General features: G+C 38.9%; 1 protein-coding gene across 2 annotated transcripts in view; it reads right to left on the bottom strand.

Moving 5' to 3' along the window:
* The window catches only part of aff2 (AF4/FMR2 family, member 2), a 152,303-nt gene that overhangs the window by 23,119 nt on the left and 109,196 nt on the right, over positions 1 to 19,988 (bottom strand). For both annotated transcript variants that reach the window (XM_038698676.1, XM_038698677.1), the window contains exons 11-15: positions 5,904 to 6,021; positions 4,610 to 4,715; positions 4,356 to 4,506; positions 4,003 to 4,218; positions 2,665 to 2,869 (exon numbers count right to left, since the gene is read on the bottom strand). In XM_038698676.1, coding sequence (XP_038554604.1) covers positions 2,665 to 2,869; positions 4,003 to 4,218; positions 4,356 to 4,506; positions 4,610 to 4,715; positions 5,904 to 6,021 — 796 coding nt within the window. The remainder of the gene's footprint in view (positions 1 to 2,664; positions 2,870 to 4,002; positions 4,219 to 4,355; positions 4,507 to 4,609; positions 4,716 to 5,903; positions 6,022 to 19,988) is intronic.

The raw sequence follows: 19,988 nt of genomic DNA, 5'->3' as shown, positions 1-19,988 counted from the left end.
GGCACATAAGGGAAAAAAGGAGTGCTCTTCTCTTTCTGTCGGTGTTACTTGTGTGTTTGGCTGCAAGCAAAACTATACAAATAGACATTTTTTGCTGCAATCTGGCTACAAAAGTATCGAATGATGAAGTACTGGTTTGACTGGAGACGTTTCGATTCTACTCGATACTGGGCTGTTTCGGTCGGTACCATGAAGGTATCGAGCAGCGATATCCATCCCTATTTGTTGGGGACTATTTTCAGCTACAGGTTAATACACATTTGGTGCGCTAGTATTTACTAGGGGTGTGACGATACACTTACCTCACAGTTTTGAAGAAATCTTCAATGACAAAAATATATGACTGGAAAATTTGTCTTTTATTTGACTGAATATCACATACCCAGTCTGTCACTCAGGACATCTTCCACTAGTAAGTTTGGTGTGAAAGGCTGCCATTGATATTCCCTGAGCTGACTGCTGTGTGTTTGTGTGAGACGCGGGCGCAGCAATATGCTAACATCTTCTTCACCTCGACGAGAAATTTTGTCACATTTTAATATCACAAGATCTCGTCACACTCCTAGTATTTACAGCAGCAGAATTGATATCAGGCTTTGGATACACAGAAAATACTTTTGAGTAGGATTGATTCATTGTCGGTTTTAGTCTTTTGATGGGAGTTGTAGACAATAATAAATAAATAAAATATCACCCAGCCTTATCCTTTAAGTGAACAAACTGTTTTTTGCATCCTGACATTCTTCTTGTGTGCCAGCAAGCTCAACCAGCCTGCATCTGCTTTGTTTATTTTCCTGGTAGCTCAGCGGAGTTACACCTGCATCTCTGACCTTGTTTTGTATCCAATCAAAATTGGCCTTCAGATGAGGGATGCTAGATTTTCGATGCGAAATGATCAATGATTGTTGTTTGAAACAATCATTGATCGCGAGTCACAGAGCTGCGAGTGCAACAACAACATGAGAAAACAACAACAGAGGTAGATGCAGCGAAGAGAATTCCACTAATGTTTCCAGTCTTGAGCAAAACCCACATGCTTGGCAGCCACAAAGAAACAAACTTTTGGATTCAGTCCAATGCATGTTGCCATCTGCAAATCCATTTTCAATAAGTGCCATGCTGTGTTTTGTTGAAAAAGAGAAACAAACCCTTTATAATGCTTATTTCCCGAGCAACCCCAGTTTGGATCCAAAGTTCTGACAGTTGACACTAACATTAGCCGTCCTGCCAGCTGTTGTGCACAGCTAAGGCTGGCAGCAGATCAGGGGCTGTGGCTCAGGAGGTAGAGCGGGTTGCCTGTCAATTGGAAGGTTGGCGGTTCAATCCCTGGATCCTCCAGGCTGCATGCCCAAGTATCCTTGGGCAAGATACTGAACCCTGTGTGTGTGAATGTTAGTTTCTGTTCTGGTCCCATATTTACAGTACTGTAGGTTAGTTAAAATTGTAGAATCTGCCTTTTAATATAACAGATGTAAACTGATAGCCCTTGAGATTTTTTTTTTGTTATATCTACTTAGTGAAGCAAAGTTTGAACCTCACTCTCAGGTCAGTCTTGTCATGTTTGCTAGTTGTTAATGTCAAAATGTAGTTTTCATTGGTTCATTGTTATCGACAGTTGTCTGTTCATTTATTAACTCAGTTTTTCAAGCATATTTTCTTCCAAATGACAGCATAAAAATGGAAAAGAAATTTAATGAGGCGAGGCACCGGTGCCATGAAGATCAACCAAGATCAAAACATGGCACATCCTTAAAAAAAAATGTCTAGAGTGCGTTGTGTGAACTGATGTTCACTCCTTTTGTTCTGCCAGAGATGAGCGTGTATATTCGGCTCTCTCATATGTCAACCTTATTTCTGTAGATTTCAGACATTTTTCTCTCGAGTTACATAAGGTCAACATTTGCAAGATTATTTGTGACTATGGGCTCATTTACAGACTGCTGTCTCGGCTTAAATCACCCTGTGGTATTTCAATGTCTAAAATTGTAGAGACTTAACTCTTTGTTAGTGACAATGATATTTTGAATTTGGTATTATTAAATAAAGGTATTTGGAAAAACTCTACTTTCTCTTTTTAATTAAAGTAAAGTATAGAGGAGGGATATTTCCATCATCTGTAGCCATGGCATGATTGTTATCTAATCTTCATTCCTGTCCTTTTTCTATCTATGTCTTACATAAAGCCTGCTTAGTGAGTGGTTTTCTTTCTTTCTTTTCCCATCTCCTTGAAACTACCCAATCTTCATAAAACCATAGAGTGTTAACTCATTATAGGTTAAGACGATGGTCGATGACTCAGTTCTGTCTCTCTGACACCCTCTCTCCCTTTCCATATTTCAATAAAACCAGTCAGCGTTGAGCTGTAATAGTCATGTAATAACACAGTTTTTATCCTGTGGAATTTTAAGAGACTATAAGTATGAAATGCTCATTACAGCATACATGGACAGTGTTACATGCGTGCAGCTGTGTTTTTACATATTCTAGATAAGTAAAGTTATAAAACTGGACTGGATGATACTCACTTTGTATCATATCCTTTCACCAAAGATACACAGTGCTGAATAACTACTGAATAAACTTTGAGACATTGGTATTATTATGAGCAACCATTAAGGCCATCGCTGAGAAGACAGAAAATATTTACACCCCCCAACAACTAACCTGGTTTACACTGACAGCAGGTATTGGCACAGGAGTTTGCTGTAGTGCCGCTGGTGGAGTAACTGTGTTGTTGTTTGAGTTGGTAGCACTGCGAGGTTCTTTCCTGGGGGCTGTTTTCCCACTGGGGGGTTTGCTTCGTGGCCTCAGGGGGTTCTGATGCTCCAGGGAGGGGGGAGGCAACAGGTCCTTCTCCCTTGCTGCAGGGCTGCAGCGGGAAAAGAGGAAGCGTCACAATCCGATTTAGATTCACCCTTGAGCAAGGCACTAGTACCGCAGTGGAGTTTCACACTGACAAACAGTAGAAGATAATGTTTGCCTTGGCCAGCTCCAGGGGGTGAATGTGTGTTAAAATGAAAAAAATATATAAGACAGCATGAAATAATTGAAAACAGCATGTATTCAGCCCAACTTTGGATGAGGAAAGCTTAAAAATGGAGAGGGGAAGCGGACAAGTGATTGAGGGAGAAAAGAATAAAGAAAAGAGTCTACGAAGTCAATGTTTTTTTTCTAATTAGCCCAGCATCAAGCTGAGCAGGCAGTTTGGCATGGCCTCTACTCAGTCTGAGCATTTTTCACAACAGATGTGGGAGTGACAGTGTTCAGTGGCTAGCTGCCAAGATGCTCAGTGATCCACTAGAGCCTCTGTAAGTTCTTGATACTGGCAGTAATGTCTTAACAGTAATTGTAATAGTTTTACCGATATTCACTCAGATGCACACAGGCACAGGCACAACTCCTTCCTGTAAACTCGTTCGTGTAGATTATGAAATTTTGCTGTCCAGATTAAGAGCCATTGGCTTCGGTGAAGCAGCAAAGTGATATTTCAAATTCTTCTTCTTCTTATATATTATAAGTGATTTATTTAAAATCGAACCTGCACTGATTACATTAAATAAAGTTACAACTGAAGTATAGAATATGTCTCAAAAATAAACACACCCCTCATTTAGGGAAAACTGAGGCCATTTGTGTTGGATATTGAATCAAACTGTTTTTGTTTGATTTTAGATAATTAGCTTTTAGATAATTACAAGAGACAATGGCACTGAAAGCACTAAAGACTAAATTGTTGAGCAGGAAAGGGCTGGGCCTTGAGTTCAATGCCATTTTGAGTATGTAGCCACTTCCTGGTACAGCAGAAATTTTGTGGGTGTAATGGAAAAAGCAATGGATCAAAAATTAATAGAAACTGTTGCTGCAAGGAAACAATCACTGCTAATTTTACATTTTATATAAATAATAATTAAGTCATACGTTTGGGATGCAGCTACTAACTGATTGTAAACACTTATAGCTTATCCCAAATGTTAAGGATGGGTCTTGTCCTCCCTTCCTTACCTATGCTGGTTTGCTCTGCTCCATGTCTGGGTCTGATTATCCTCCACACTGTTTGATCTCTCTGTCCGCCTGGGCTGTTTCTTCCCTGTGGTGTTCCTCCTTGGGGTCATGACTTCTGGTCCTGACAACAGGCCCGGCGACAACCTCATCCTTGACCTCTGGCCGTCCCCAGGGGCCTTCTGGTTGAGCTTGGCCTTGGCCTTCTCTCTGCCTGGGCTGTGGGGAGCAAGAAAATTGTCTTTTCTTTTATAGTTAGAGACACATTTTTGCCAGTTGTTGCCAGATTGCAAACAGATTGCAAACAACTGCGAATTGCGAACAAATTTCCAAACAAATACACTTGCAGCTCCTACCAGAAGCCCCCCCTTGTATCCTTGTGTTCCACCGTTGGTGCAGCTGGAACAGGGGTGCTGTTGGATCCGCAGGGCTTGGTCTTAGCAGCTGTACCCACTGCTGGTGATTCACTCCTTGGAGAGAAAGTGTCCGGACCCTGGGTGACGGAGCCTGGGAAACATTGTACCAGAAAAAGTATTCCAGATCAAACCAGATTTTTTACTACATACCATAGTTTCTTTAAGACACAGTAGGTGTAAGTGTCCATACCAACCTGTGCTATGGTGTTCTTGCTGTGGGGGAACCAGGGGTTTGGTTTGAGCTTGGACCTTATTCAACCAGCTGTCCAACTGCCACTTGTTGGTGGAGGGGGGCTCAGGCTATAGTGGGAAAAACAACTTATTTTATTATTAAATATTTCAGAAGTAACTGCACTCTGTAACACCTTCATTGAATTACGATGGCTGTATAGTGCCACAGTTGTAGCAAAATTATATTAGACTCAAGGGAAGTTACAGATGTGATTTCCTTTGAAAGGGATTTTGTCTTTAAATCATAAATCATTAAAGTGCTTATTGTTTGCAGAATAAAAAGAGAAGTTATTTTAGTGCGATATGAAAGTAGCTGTGTTTTAACATATGGCCGCTTCTGTGTTGCATGCTACCAAATGATTTTTCTCTTTCTCTACATGTCTCTCTTTCTCTCAGTGGGTATGACTGCATAAGCCCATCAAACCAGGCAGCGTTGAGCCATTAAAATAATGTGATAAATAATGTTATAATTCAGCTTTCTGCAGCAGGAGTTTTATGACTTTCAGAGCACCACCCAGAGACTGTCGCAAGTGACTGTTTAATGCACAGGCAGTGTATCAGGGAGAGTAAAAAAGGACAATGAAATTGCATCTGTCTCTTTATGAAACGTAAACAAAATTGGAGACACTTGTCAGAGCTGGAGACACACATGACATGTCAATATTTTCTTACTGCCATTTGTTGAATAATTGCTTAATGAATATAATTTCTGTATTTCCATTCATAAAAGAAAGTGCACCAGGAATATGAGATTCTTACAGCTGGCATAAACATAACTTTGCATCCAGAAATGATAGATTGGATCCAAACTGGGGTTGGAAATAAGCATGTGGCAACTGAACGGACTGCTTACTGAATGATGGGACAATACATATATAAAGGATTTTTTATATTATAACTTTTTAAAAAACATTGTGATTGGTTTTGTATTGATAAACACTTGATGACACCTAGCTCTTACTTCTCCTACTGTGTAGAGGTTGAATACATGTATGTTAAGTGGCCATGGACCACTGCGGCAGCTTAATGACTGAGACTGAGTTTTATCTATGTATTTCTCAATGTATTAAATATAATAATGGATATTTTATTAATATTAGATATTTTCACATTCATTAATACAGTTGTGTCTTCCGCAAAAATTTTAATTTCTAAAGAATAATGTTGTTATCCATTCCATTCATTTCATCCATAAACTCATATTCACATGGACTTCACATAAACACACACACTCCCACACAGAAACACTCGTCTCACCTCTGGAGTGTTTGTGCGGGTGGCCTGATTGTACTCGCTGTCACTGGAGCTGCTCTCTGATTCGTCTGTGTCCGACTCTGAGCTGCTCTCTGATTCGCTGCTGCTCCCTGAAGCTCCACTAAAGAAGAACGAAAGACAGAAAGAGTGTGTAACATGAGAGAACTGCAGAATTGAATTTACACGTCACACTGTAACAAAACAAAGGCAGTTACAGTGTCACAAGATAGTGACAAAGCACATCGATGGCCACTGTGACTACTAACAGGGTTACATCCAAGGGGGAACCTCCGGATTTGAAAAGTAAAGGGAGTGGTGATGGTGCAGTGGATAACATGCAAGTCTTTGGTGTGAGAGACTCAGTTTCAAGTGACACATTGTGACACGCACATTGATATTTCAATACTACTCTGATATAATGGCTGCTGTGGTGTTTATCATTGCACTGTTTAGCCACCAAATACTTGATGGATGTTGGGTTAAAGGAACATTGCTCAGGGATGCAAATAGTCCCTGAGCAACACACTTAACCCCTAATTGCTACAAAGGCATGCAACCTCTGACATACTTAGAAATTGTAAGTCGCTTTGGATAAAAGAGTCAGCTAAATGAATAAATGTAATGTAAAGCCAATTCGGAAAACCTGCATTCTTTCTAATGACCAGCAGGGGGCGACTCCACTGCATTCAAAAATAAGTCAGATTGGATGTAAGCTTATGAGGAAAAAGACCCTACTTCTCACCTGATTTATTACTTCAGTAAACACTTTCCTAATGAGTGTATGGTCTTCTTTGATATAGCATGATGTCACATCACTGTGGCTACGCCCACAACTTTTATACAGTCTATGGATAATTCACAAAGTTTCAGACTTTAACACACCAGCGAGGGTTGCTCACTCTCTCCCTTACTATTTGATATTTGAAACAAACCACCTGCTAGCTCTATCTGGCAGAACTGAAAAGAAAAAAAAGGGATTTTCACAATTCACAACACACGAATCACTTTTATGCAGATGATGTTATACTTTATCTTCAAAAACGATCAAATGCGCTACAAGGTGGAGAACAACCTCATTCGCTCTCAGAATGTACCATGGGCTAATTACGCCAAACTTATCTACCTATCTTAGCAAACCGAAGGCCAGCAGTGAGTTGTTTTATTTTAAAATGAATGTAATGCTAGCGGAAACATGTAAAAGGGAACATTTTACCTTAAGTCAACTACCTCTTTCTTATTGATTCCAAAGATTTTAATAGAAAAATGGTAAATGTGTCCACTTTACTTTTTCCACTGTGACTTAGCATATCAGATGCATTACCTTGCTATGTGTATCTTTCTCTGAAACCATCAACATTTCAAGATTACCCTTAAGGTACAAATATCAAATATTACAACTGCTTCAAAACCATTCTAAATTCCCAAATGTTTGACAGCCATGTGTATAGTTCTCAAAACTTGCACATGTGGTAAGTGGGAACATGTTTTCTTCATTGCATTTAAATGAAGCCCTGTCATCTTTACTGACTCATCCTGCCAGTTAGTCTCAATCAGTGTCAGGGTTATTTAAGGAACCTGCTGGCACATCTGGTTCTCTCTCTACCTCTAACTTTGTCCTGTGGCTTTGGCTTCAGGATTGTAGCTTCTCTACCTGTCTAGCTGACCTGTGAGTGAGCTGAAATGTTTGTTTGCAATCCCCATAAAGTGGTAAATAAGGTGCTGGACAAGCATTATTGATTTAGTCATGCTAATACAGTGCAGTTTCAGTGCAGCTCTTGTTGTGCTGGTGTTAGATTTACAATGATATGAACCAACTGGTGCATGTTGTTTGCTCATCTTCTCTTTAGATTACAGAAGCTTAATACTGGCCTGTTGTTGCTAGTCATCCTGAGTAATAAAGTCCCTAAATAAGTATATCTTTATAACTCTACTTTTATAATAAAGAATTGATTTCTTGATTTCTTTACATATATACTGACTTTCTATATATACTAACTACTAATCCATTCGTTAGTTCCAGCTACTACAGATTTTTACTGTAAGACTTATTTTCATCTTTTAGTGACATTGTGAAAACCTGCGTGTCTTGTCTTAGTATCTTACTCTTCTCTCTTGTTATTTCCTGTGGTGAGATTCCCCAGGTGGTGTAGTTTGATGTTCATCTCATTCTTCCTCATCCTTACATACTAAATCTCCTCTACACTCCAGCACAGTTGAAACAAAACAAACATTTTCACCACAAATACTAGGACAATACATTCATTTCATCTATGGACGGGATTTAAAGGTATCTTATTTTGATCAAAAATAAGATAATTCATAATCTACTCCAACTGCCAAAATTAGTGTATCGTCTCAGTAAACTCTTAAATAAAACAGAACTCTCTCTAAGCTGTATAAATTAATCTTAGTTTATCTGTTCTGTTGTGTTTTTGTCTTGTTTCACCAATTTAAAAAAAGGATAATAATTGGGGAAACCAGCCACCCTGTCACTGATCTGATTCAATAAAAATGAAACATCTGACACAGAATATAATCAATGGCTATTAATAAACTTTTTCTCATCCTCTGTGGTGCTTTGCTTTGGTTGGCCTTGTGTTCATCCATCCTTCCACAGTCCTTTGAAATGGCCTCCTAAAGGCAACACACCCGTTCGTCCCGACTTAAGAATACACACAAATGCACTCGCACACACAGAAATTGCAATTAAGTGTAGTTCTCTTTGTGTGTGTGTGTGTGTGTGTGTGTGCGCGCACACACGTAATTTCAGTTCAAGGCTGCCATCACAGCAGGCACCAATCTGTGTGAGCAGTCAAGCAGCAAATCCATCAACTGTTCCGCAGGCAACACACACACACAAACACACACACACGCACAGTGACAGATACTGTATGAAAGCAGCGTCTGCCTTGTTTTTTTCTATCATTACTCATCTCTTCCATTTGTCTCCCTCTTTCTCTCTTGCAATTTCAATTAAATTTTCAGCTCAGTTTGCTCTATTAGCATCACAGTTAAAACAATATTGGAAAAGCGTTGAGTTAAACTCCCTGTGTGTGTGTGTTTCAGTTTTCCCTATGCAGACCCTCCTCTGTGCAATCACTGCCAGTTGTGTGTTTGGAAACTGTAGTGAACTAATATAAGAAAGCTGGTTAGTTTCTGATTTTACTAAACAATGCAAGTAGCTACAAAGTGGGGTCTTATCGAGTTTTCATTTTGGTTTTCAATGTTGGTGCATCACAATAAAACAAGAAATGTAATCAGAGAAATGAATCCCATTAAGTAAGTTATTGCTCATTACATTCAGCTTTCTGTCTAAGCAGGAGAATTTGAATTTCTTTCACCCACATTATTTCTGAATAACCTGGGGGAAATTATTGATGAGGCCAAGCACGTACAAACAAAGATTTGGCAGTGTATCACTGCAAGCAGAACACAGAAATACAGCAGAAGAGCTAAAGACAAGGCTGTGAGAGACATATTCCACATTACATACATCCAATAAACAGCGTGAGTAATACCGTTTTAAGGGTAGTAAAGGTTAGTTGCTAACTTTGTCTGCCTGCCATTTCGTGCTGAGTAGGTTTTGTACAGTGAGTTTATCCAAGCTTTTTTACTGACAACAGCTGCCTGCTGCTGCTGGAAACCAAGTGGATTTGAGAGCTAGCACTGAACCAAAACAGTAAAGGTGCTTGTTGTAAAACCAAAACAATGACCTGAAAGATGCTGAAACAGAATTGCAGAGTCCGGTGATAATTCTCTGTGGGTCCATCCCCAAAAGCAACACCTTTCACCTTACATATAGTTATTTGAGCTATTGTTAATATGAAAATATTGAGTGGTGCTTTAAACATACCATATTTTCATGTGCAGATAATGTAGAAAGGAAGAATTAAAAAATGTTTGGCACTAAACATTAAAAAAAGAGCTGTTTCTGAAATCAGTTCAGTTCAGTGTGCTTTATTGTTTCATTTAAACAATGTTGCCAAAGCAGTTTGGAACAAAATCAAGTAAGTTTACATTTGAATATGACATAACAAGATTAATCCAATCGAGACCATTCAATTTAGCAGTTATACATTACAAAAACATAAGTGAACAAGATGTAACCTGCCATGCAGCGAACGTTAGGTGCAACAGTTGGCTGAGTCACTTGCTGTGAAATCGTTAGCAGAAGGTAAATACCGTGGACACACTGGACTTGTTGAAGGCCTTATATTGTGTATAAATTACACCCTACTAACCCTAACCCTAACCCTAATGTAACGCACTACATGGAAACTAGGGAGTGATTTCTGAAACAGCCATTCTCATTAAACATAATCTTTTTCAGATTTGTCCAATATTAATGTTCTTGTCTGGCAATGGGGTTGCTTTAAATTTACAATATCTGTTTTGCTGGACTATAATGTATGTGTCATGTATCTGCTGTCACTGCCTGAAACGCAAACAAGATGTGCTCATACAAATAGTATGTGAAAGTCACTGAGATGTGATGTTTCTTGTAACAGGATTGTCACACAGTTTTTCATTAGAGTGAACAGCCAATTCATACATGGATTACTTGGATATGCCAGACAGATGACGATCCTGGACTCCCTGTCCATTTTTTGTCTCTTATTGCCTTTAAAGAATCTTTTGATGTGCAACTATAGAGTCCTGTGAGTCAACAGCAGCTCTCTGATGTAGAAAAGACTCATTAGTATTCGTGATTCAGAAGATCATCTTTCAAACTGACAACTTTCTGAATAGACAAACAGCCAAAAAAAGGAAGTTTACGTTGCTGCTGAGAACTACATTAGTCAGTAAATACATTACCATCCACCCGTTTATATTAACATTTTGGACAGAGTGGAAAAACTACTACTGAACTACTACTACTACTACCACTAAAAACTACTGAATCCAGTTGGAAAAAAATACCTGATCTTAAAAATACTGACATTTATTTAATATAGAAACTCCTCCAAGGTAAGTAAAACTAAACAAATAAAAAATATAACAAGTATAAAATGAAAATGAGTATAAAATTTTTCAGACAAAAGCAGCTTAGATAACAAAAACTAGCACTTTATTTTTCTGGAGAATAGTAATTAATGGTTTGAGATTCTCCTCTACTAAATCTGCACTGATTGGAGCTAGCTGTGCAGCCTGTTTAGACAGAGTAATCTATCACAGACATTGTGCCACAAAAATAATACCAGTTGGCGGATGATTTTTTATCCAAAGCGCCTTTTTGTTTGATAGGAGCCTACATTTTAACTCTCGGAAACAAATCACTTCCCCCGGTGGGCTAGCCCACATTGTCGATACATTTGGCAAAAAATCAAGGTGAGAACAAACATCAAGCGAGTGTCTGCTTTGTAGGAGTGTGCTGTTCTCACTTGTCATTAGTGCTGCAAATGCTGGATAAGATAGGATTTCTGGGATCGCTGGGCTTTGTCCTGTATGAGCCCAGGGCCTGAAGCAGTGCACTGAGGAATGAATGATTGAATGAATGAAGTTTTCTACATGTCATTTTTTTTTCGCTGTCATATTATCTGGACGTTTACAACATGAAATGGCTCTTTTACTTGATGAGAGAAAATCTCTAATGGGTTGAACATGTTATACGAAATCGTGCAAGGCACATTTAATACATTTGATGGTAGTCTTTTTTTATGGCATTTCATATCATCCTTTAATTTGCCAAAAGATAAAATTGGCTGGAAGCATGAGACGAGTCTGTATTTCCCACACTGATATGCTTGTGTTTTTGTTTAAATAGCACTGTGTGAAATTAAAGGAAAGCGTGAGTGTCTTTTCCTCTCAATGGGATTTTCACTTGAGTGCTCTCTAGCCTATTTTATTCTGGCAACATAAACAGTATGTGCTGGAGGAACAAGATGAAAGGAGATGAGTGTGTGTGAAAGCATTACATCTGGCTCACTTTCCTCTCTTTTTTTCCTCAGGAATCAGCCATTAGCTGTCAAAAAAGATTTTAATGTCGTGGTCGATGCCAAATTAAAATGCAACGCCAGCTGGTGCAGACTGACAGACTGGCTTTTTACTGGACATTTTAGATACATTTCTGTGAAGTTTTGTTGAAGACATATAAACTTCATCCAGGAGTACATTTGTTCAAGTTGTTCAGTCTCTTAATCTGTGTATGAAATACTGTAGTTCTTTATCCACAAAGCAAATGCTTACATGAGAAAAGGTACTTTTGTATCTTTTATTCAGGTATACATCTGTAAAGTTTTATTTCAGCTCTCATTAACAGCTACATATTCTTGGTATCCTTTGCTTCCCACAATATCTTTCCCCATTCATGCATTTATTATCTCTTTTCAAAGTCCATGTAACAATAACAACAACATAACACACTAAGGAAGACATTGACACAGACAGCATTTGAACACAATTAAAGACAATTTACTTTTCGTTTCAGACAGGTGTCTTTCTGTCAGGTCTATATCGTCCGCATCAACACAAGTCTTTGGCTTAGTTAGGACGCACAGCCTTCACTCTGCATTTTCTGTGTGTGTGCCTGTGTCAGTGTTGCATAAGTAACACAGATAAGACTTACAACATCGCCTTTGTCAGATCTTCAGGCTCTAGCGGAGGCTGTGTCTGTTTATTTGTGTGATAACACAAGCACAACAGGGGAAATGAAAGCCCTACAGCCTTGACAAAGTGATCTGTTGGTTTGATATGTCCAGTGGGCCTCATAACACGACACCCACATACTTACAGGCTAGTAGCAAAGCTAGCAAAGCTAGTAGCTACACTTTGGTATACAGTGACTTAAAACGCTGCCAGGATTCATGCTTGGCACCTGACACAAGGTCAAGTGGAGAACTGGCTGTTAATCAAATAATATCTTTTTACAGTACACCTGAGAGTTACCTGAAAAAGACTGCTGTGTGGATGCAGGTCACTTCACTAATGTTTCAGTAAGAGGGAAAGTAAAGTAAATAGTTTCCAACTCTGGGTCACTAAAACACTTTAAATGTCGGTCTTTCATTTGTTTTTATGAGGCAGCGGCATTGATGCAGCTGGTGGGGGGTGGAAGGTGGGGGTGTAATTCAGTATCATCTTCCTCGGTCAATCAAATTCATGCAAGCACAGTGCAAGTTTACTTTGTAACATGATTGGTGTATTTCTACCGTTTACCTTGTGATCATCACCACAGAGGATAAAATGATTGTCTCATAATATTACAAATGTTTGTGCAGTGATGTTTTGCTCAGACTGGACTTCAGGGATCATTACTCCTCGTCTCGTTAGCTAACATTCCCCCTGCAACAAACGCAGTGCTGTTTTTAGTCTGAAAGTTCACTTATTTAAATTAAACTATTGATATTTTGCTTTGTTAGTCTGCTAACTATCGAGTAGCAAATAGCAAAGCAATCAAGACTAATGTTAAAATAAGATTGCTAGTAAGCACAAATTTTAACTGTGAGTCAATTACATTTCCTGCTCCCTTCACTCTGCCCTATTCACCAGTCCTCATTATATTTTACTTGAATTGAACTAAAATCCAACACACTAAAATTTATTTATTCAACTTTGTTGTCACTGTTTAAGCACATGTTCTTTAATTAAAGGTCCAAATTGCATTTTTCAGCTATATCATTTATGTAACTGAAGTGTTTTTACTATGACAAAAATATCAAACAGTCCTAGCAAGTTACAATCCTGTGTGTTGAATTTTGGTGGTAGTGTGATCCTCCACGGTTTGATTATATTAAGCAATTAATATAATTCATTTATACTTAGGACCTGTATTCTTTTAGAATGCTAATGCAATCATGACCTTTGTGTCAGGTTCTGTTCTGCTTCTTAGAACTTTGTACCAAACATCATGTGAGAGCTCCAGCGCTACACATTGGACTGCTGCGAGCTTATCACGACACTGACTTGTTCTTGATGTCACAGGAAGTGGTAGCAGGTCAGGGCTGATTTTTATCCTCTACTTTGCGCTTTAAAACTTCAGCTGACTGTCTAGTCACCCGAGACAGGATGTCGGTACTATTTTCCCTCTTCAGACTGATGCTTTGCATGTTCAGCCTTGACATGAGCAAATTTCTTGTCTACCACCTGCATCTATTGATCGTGTCCTGAAGGCTCTTGCCTCCCTCATGAACTCTTCAATCTCCACCATCTTTGCTATTTTCTTTAGAGAGCATCGCTTGAAGATTAAGAAGGGTCTGATTTTATATGTCATCCTAGGTTTTTAGAAAAACATTAACAGGATAGTGAAAACCTGTACATTTTACACATGACTGGATCTTTGATTATGTATCAAACTACCTTGACCCAAACAATAATAGCAATGCAACACAACAGGGATTACAGAAACTATGTCTTTCTTCAGTTGTATAAGTGTTGTTTTTCCAGCGAGTTTTAAATACAGTGGCTTTAATATAATTTGTCAAATTAAATATTTTAAAAATAGTAAAATTTTAGACCAAAAAACTAAATTAAATTAAAGTGATTTAATATTCTCAGACAGAATTTATACCTGGCTGGTTAGAGAAGGCTTTGAACCTACATTTAGACCACAATGATGGAAGTAATAACAATGCACCTAAAATGTGAAATCTTATTTTTTTGGTAAATCCTAAAATTTGGTTGGTGGCTTGTCAAGAATCAATAAACTGGGTGGGATTGGGCCAGGGGGAATTAATGACATAAATTTCTCTAAAATTGGCTAGGCTCCTGCATATACCCGCGATTCTAATACAATACATGTCGTCATAGTCAAAGTCAGCGAATATCTCCTCACGTCTGTGTTTGTACGGAGCCCTGGCTCTGTAAATGGGAAACAAACAAAGTGGCTTGGACTGAGCCACACAACACTATTCCAGCCGTTCCAGCTATGATTTGTGTGTCAGTGACGTTGAATTACTCTCCCACAGACATTCAGTTATGTAGTGTATAAAAAATATACTGATGTATTGTTTAGGCCGTGTGCAATATTGTGTATCCTGGATCGATTAAGTATTCATGCATACTGAACTGTCCCATTCCTCATTCATGATTACAGAGAAGAAGCAGATATTAGCATCCTATAATCATTATGTTTATCTGTATCTGTTCGGTTTAGTTTGGACTGTGTCACCATTAATTAACCAGCAGGAAGTGAACATAAGGAGGACATTCAACAGGCAGTTGCAGCTTTTTTTCTCTACTCCCAATCGCTTCTGCTGGAAAACTGAATTGATCAGCCAAACAACGGCGCAGACAGACCATGGCTCAGATAAACTGCAGTCAGTAGAGATAAGATGTAACAGAGTGTGAAGCAGGAGGATCATATAGTCAGCTTTCATACACAGTAGGTAAATATAGGTTCTGAGTGAGAATATGTAGAATTATAAGGGTATTACGGACTGATAAGTGAAGATGTGGAGGCCATCTGGGCTCAGTTCATCTGTCATCTTATCATCTGCCTGCAGTTCACTGGTTCTGCCCTCCACTTGGCAGGTCTTCCTGCTGCACAGCTGGCTTTACAGTCTCTCTCTGTCTCTTCTCAACCAGTCATGTGCGTGTGTGTGTGTGTGTGTGTGTGTGTGTGTGTGTGTGTGTGTGTGTGTGTGTGTGTGTGTGTGCGTGTATACACTCCAGCATGTGTGTGCATGTGTTTGCAAGCATATTTGCATGTGTGATTGTTTATCTGACTCTGAGGTGCGTGTTTGATATGCAGTGCATTTTGAGAGTATTTATAAATTTATTGCAGTTACTCTATAGCAGTCTACCAAATTTATAGGTAGTTTATTTATTTTATATTACTGTTTTATTTCATGACTTGCATGTGTTGCACTAGCCTCACTTCTGTGTTTATGGTGGACTTTTTCAATGGAAGCTTTTCTTTACTCCATCATATACACACACTATTTTACGCAAAACATCAATTCGGCATTACAAAGGAGGCTAACCCCACCTGGTAACACATCGGCCCGTGACGCCAATGTACAGAGCAGTATGGTTAGCCGGTCAACATGCATATATTTGCACAAACTTCTGTGATGGTTAAGCCTAGGATAAGTTGCCTCATGGGACTAAACACAAACTTCACTAGCTAGCTAGCAAGTTAGACCAAGTCGAGACCAAGACCAGAGTTTATCGAGACCGAGACAAGACCAAGACTTTTAGGGGCTGAGACCGAGGGAGGGCGAGACCGAGCGTGTGTAGGATGATGCTTGAGATGAGAAGAGGCTGTTATATGTCTAAGTTACGTTAAACAACTTTAAAGTGGATGTCTTTATATATATATATATTTTACAATTTGGAGCTAAGGTTTTCTTTATTTTCATGCATAAATCTGTGAATTATAAGAGAACTTAGGTGAGAAATGTGTGTTGCAGGTCTGCCAAATAGCTTAAAATGCTAGAGTGTACTGCTGACCATATTGGCTAGCATGGAGCGTTTTGTGACTCTTGACGGTATTACATTGGCACAGAGAACACTTATAAAAGACCCATGTGGAGTCTTTGTTTTGCTACAGTTGCAGGGAAAATACGCTGATTTAATTTCTGGTAGCAATAAAATAGTGAAAGGCAGTCCCTGAGAAGTGTGGTCCTTATTCAGTACAACTCAATAAAGAGGTAAGCCCACTACATATGCATGCACTGTTTGACTTTGTATGGTGAGTGTGCGTAGGTCTCAATCATCAGAGTAGTGTTTTCTCATGCCTTAATCACTCAGTACAAGTCATCTTGCACCGTGCCCTGAAATTTATCATGTAATTTGTTAAGTTAAACGTACAATACTAAGATTATATATCAAGTATCAGACAAAATCATACAGTGCATTTATTATAGTGTTGCTTGTGTATCATAAATTATGAATTTCACTTTTCACAAGCACATTTGCTGATGGGTTCATTCAGCATTGCGTCCATTAGTGTGTGTATTTGTGGTTGCGTGTGTGTGTTTGCCCGGGGCAGTACTGTGGGGAAGGCTATAATAGGTTTCCATTCCTACATATGTAGTGTAATGCTCCCTGGCAGCAACGGGAGTTTGAAGAAGTGCATCATATTTGAACTTATGTCACAATTGATACACCTGGCTGGCAGGATGCATCCATACTGCTTAAGCTGTCTGTGTTTCATATTATTGATCATGATTGTAAACACTATACATTTCAGCAGAAGAAAGATGACTATGGATGACTTTTTCAGCAGATTTGCATTCCTGCAGATACATTTTTTAAGATAAATAACTGATTAACAGTAAACTCCTATTTGTCACTTTTGATATAAATGCTGTGTAAGTGTAACTGTCATTTTTATTTAGAAGTAAAGACTACTTTGTCAACGTTTTACCCATAAACACATATAAACACACACCACCTGCTTGGAAGAAGACTGAGACGCATTTTCCCCCGGGGTATTGCATTTCAAAGGGCATCAGTTTCACCAGGCCCAACTATTACAGACTTTTACAAATTACAGAAGTAAAAAAAAATGCTCAAAATATGCTACCAGTAAATGTAACCTTAAAAGTTAGGTCACACCAGCTTATAACAGGCAAATTTCAGAGCAGACTAAGACTGAATATGCACATATATCTTGTTTAATGTTTTGTTTGTTCTAAAACAGAGAAAGCTGTAGGATATTATCTGTTGCGCAATTAACACTTTATTTACAGTTACAATTTAATCTTTTCTGTTGGAGTATAAACTGCTCCACAAAAGTGGACTGCTAAATGACAGTTGGCTCAATTGATGGTTAACACGCAAGCTAGCTTGGAGAACTGTTATGGCTGAGCAGCGCTAGATTGCTTCTGGTTGACTTGTTAGTGGTTAGCTACACTATACTAACACTGCGTCACCAAGATTCGAGCACGACTTATTTATTTTTATGTCATTATGATGACATTATGTCAGTCCGTGTTTATTCGCCCACAAAAAGCCAGTGTACGTTAGTTGTAGCTTGCTAGCAACTTATGTAAGCCAAGTGTTTTAAAGCTCTGGCTGATCTCTACCCTCTACTTTTCCCATTGTCTCTGTATACTAGGGTGACCAGACGTCCCCGTTTTCTGTGGACAGTCCCCGTTTTTTTTGGCATGTCCCCGCCTGGAGCTGTCCCTGGAAATGTCGCTGTTTTTAAATGTGTCTTCATGATAGACTGGATAAGGTGTTAACAGACCTGAAATCAGATTTTACCATAGACTGTATGGATTTTACGTGGCCAGAAAGACTGGACAGCAGAGCAGACGGGTGTCGTCCCGTAAAGTGATCATCCGCAGAAAACTGACTGCCGTCCGTGGCAGAGCGCACAGCATGTTAAAGCTGTATCGCCCAGTCTCTGTACGACTACAGCTGCATCTGGGTCAAACAGACATAACGTGCGAATAAACATCATTTTATGTCCGTGGTAATAGCAAAGGTATGTCTCTGTGATATCTTTTAACAGAATAATCACAATTGTGGCCAAATAAGTGTTTGCAGTTGATAGCGCAACCAGGCCGGACATTTACGTAATTATAGGCAATAATAGATATAGATAGATAATAATAGTATGTGTTTGGTAGGCCTATTTGTAATATTCTTTTTTATATTTGGAAAATGGAATGAAGACTATAACTAACATGACTTACTGCTGAGTTATATATAAAATAAAGACATGATCTCTTTTGCAATTGTCCTTACAATTTAACAGTCCTACATTATTTAACTTGCCGTGTACCAACCAATTCATTAATTTTACCTGTTAAAATTCCTTTAAATGGCAAATACAACCGATAACATGAAGTATTCCACTGCCAGAAAGTGATTGCAGCTTCTACTAATTGACTGAAAGGTAGTTTCTGCCTCAGAATTACTTGATTTCATTCAGAAGAGTTATAATTGACAGATTATAAAACCAAAATTGTCCCCCCTTTTTTATTTCATATATAATAACATTATATTTTTTAATGACATACTGACCACCAAACCAAAAATGTCCCCGGTTTTCATTTTCAGAAATCTGGTCACCTTACTGTATACGAATATATTGCAGTCAAAACGCCTCAGGACAAACCCAACCCTTTTGCTCAAGTTGAAACTGTCAACTTCTCAACTTACACGGTCACCTCCCCTGTTCACCTCAATATGTGTTGCCCACGGTGAATTATTATCCTCTCACATCTTTTACTCTGTTCAAGATCTTAGCCATGCTATTACTACTAAAATAATTAGAATAAAAAGACAAATCAATATCTTATTCCAGGCAGTTTTCCTCAACAGGGTATATACGATAAAAGACGCACGTAGCCTAATGACGAAATTAAAGGGAAGCAGCTCGCACAAAGATTTTAAAGATTACAGGGCAGAAATGTAAAAATGATACGGTCTAATATCCCACCATGGATGGATGGGGGTAGGTGGTTGTGTGTGTGTGTGTGTGTGTGTGTGTGTGGCAGCAGCATAATGATTGGTATGTGAGTGAGGTTGTCAGAGCAGAGGATTTTTTTTTAAATGTGTGTGTCTGTGTGGATTGTGTGAGGAGTGTGAGTGAATGTGTGTGTGTGTTGCTATCCATGGGGGATATAGCCAGTGGATCGCTCGCAGCATCTCTAGTCCCAACGTCCCTGCGGACATGTGTATGTGTGTGTGTGTGTGTGTGTGTGTGTGTGTGTAGTGTTCAGTAGATTGGACTGCAGAGTGAATGGGCTCATTAGCGGTAGCAGAGTAACACATGGCCTGGGGCACACACAGACACACAGCACACTCTCACTCTCTCTCTCTTACACACACACACACACACAGTCACACTCTAGACTTGCATACTAATGCTTTCAGACTGTGAACACAACTAGCCTCATTTATAAAAGATTCTTATATTCGTATGCACCAGTCTGGGCTTTACAACACATTCCAAGCAAAAGATGAACTTATGCAAAATTGATCTCGAAGCCAAAATCAACTGTTTACATGAATTATCTCCAATGTTCTGTGATGTTACAAATGCAACATTTTTTTACTAATGATTAATTAGGTGACATGTTCCCTCAAGATGTCACAGGAAGACAATAATGTACCACAATGTGTAGCCCACACAGAATGTAACCATGGAAAATGGAAAAAGACTTTATTACGCTCAGAAATTACAAAGTAGAAGGG

The sequence above is a fragment of the Micropterus salmoides genome, unplaced genomic scaffold (genome assembly GCF_014851395.1).
Source record: "Micropterus salmoides isolate LMB-PRFRI ecotype aquatic unplaced genomic scaffold, ASM1485139v1 Ms_hic_scaffold_5, whole genome shotgun sequence".
NCBI classification, from domain to species: Eukaryota; Metazoa; Chordata; class Actinopteri; order Centrarchiformes; family Centrarchidae; genus Micropterus; species Micropterus salmoides.
The sequence above is the reverse complement of the archived record's forward strand: the minus strand, read 5'-3'. Positions and strand labels throughout refer to the sequence as shown.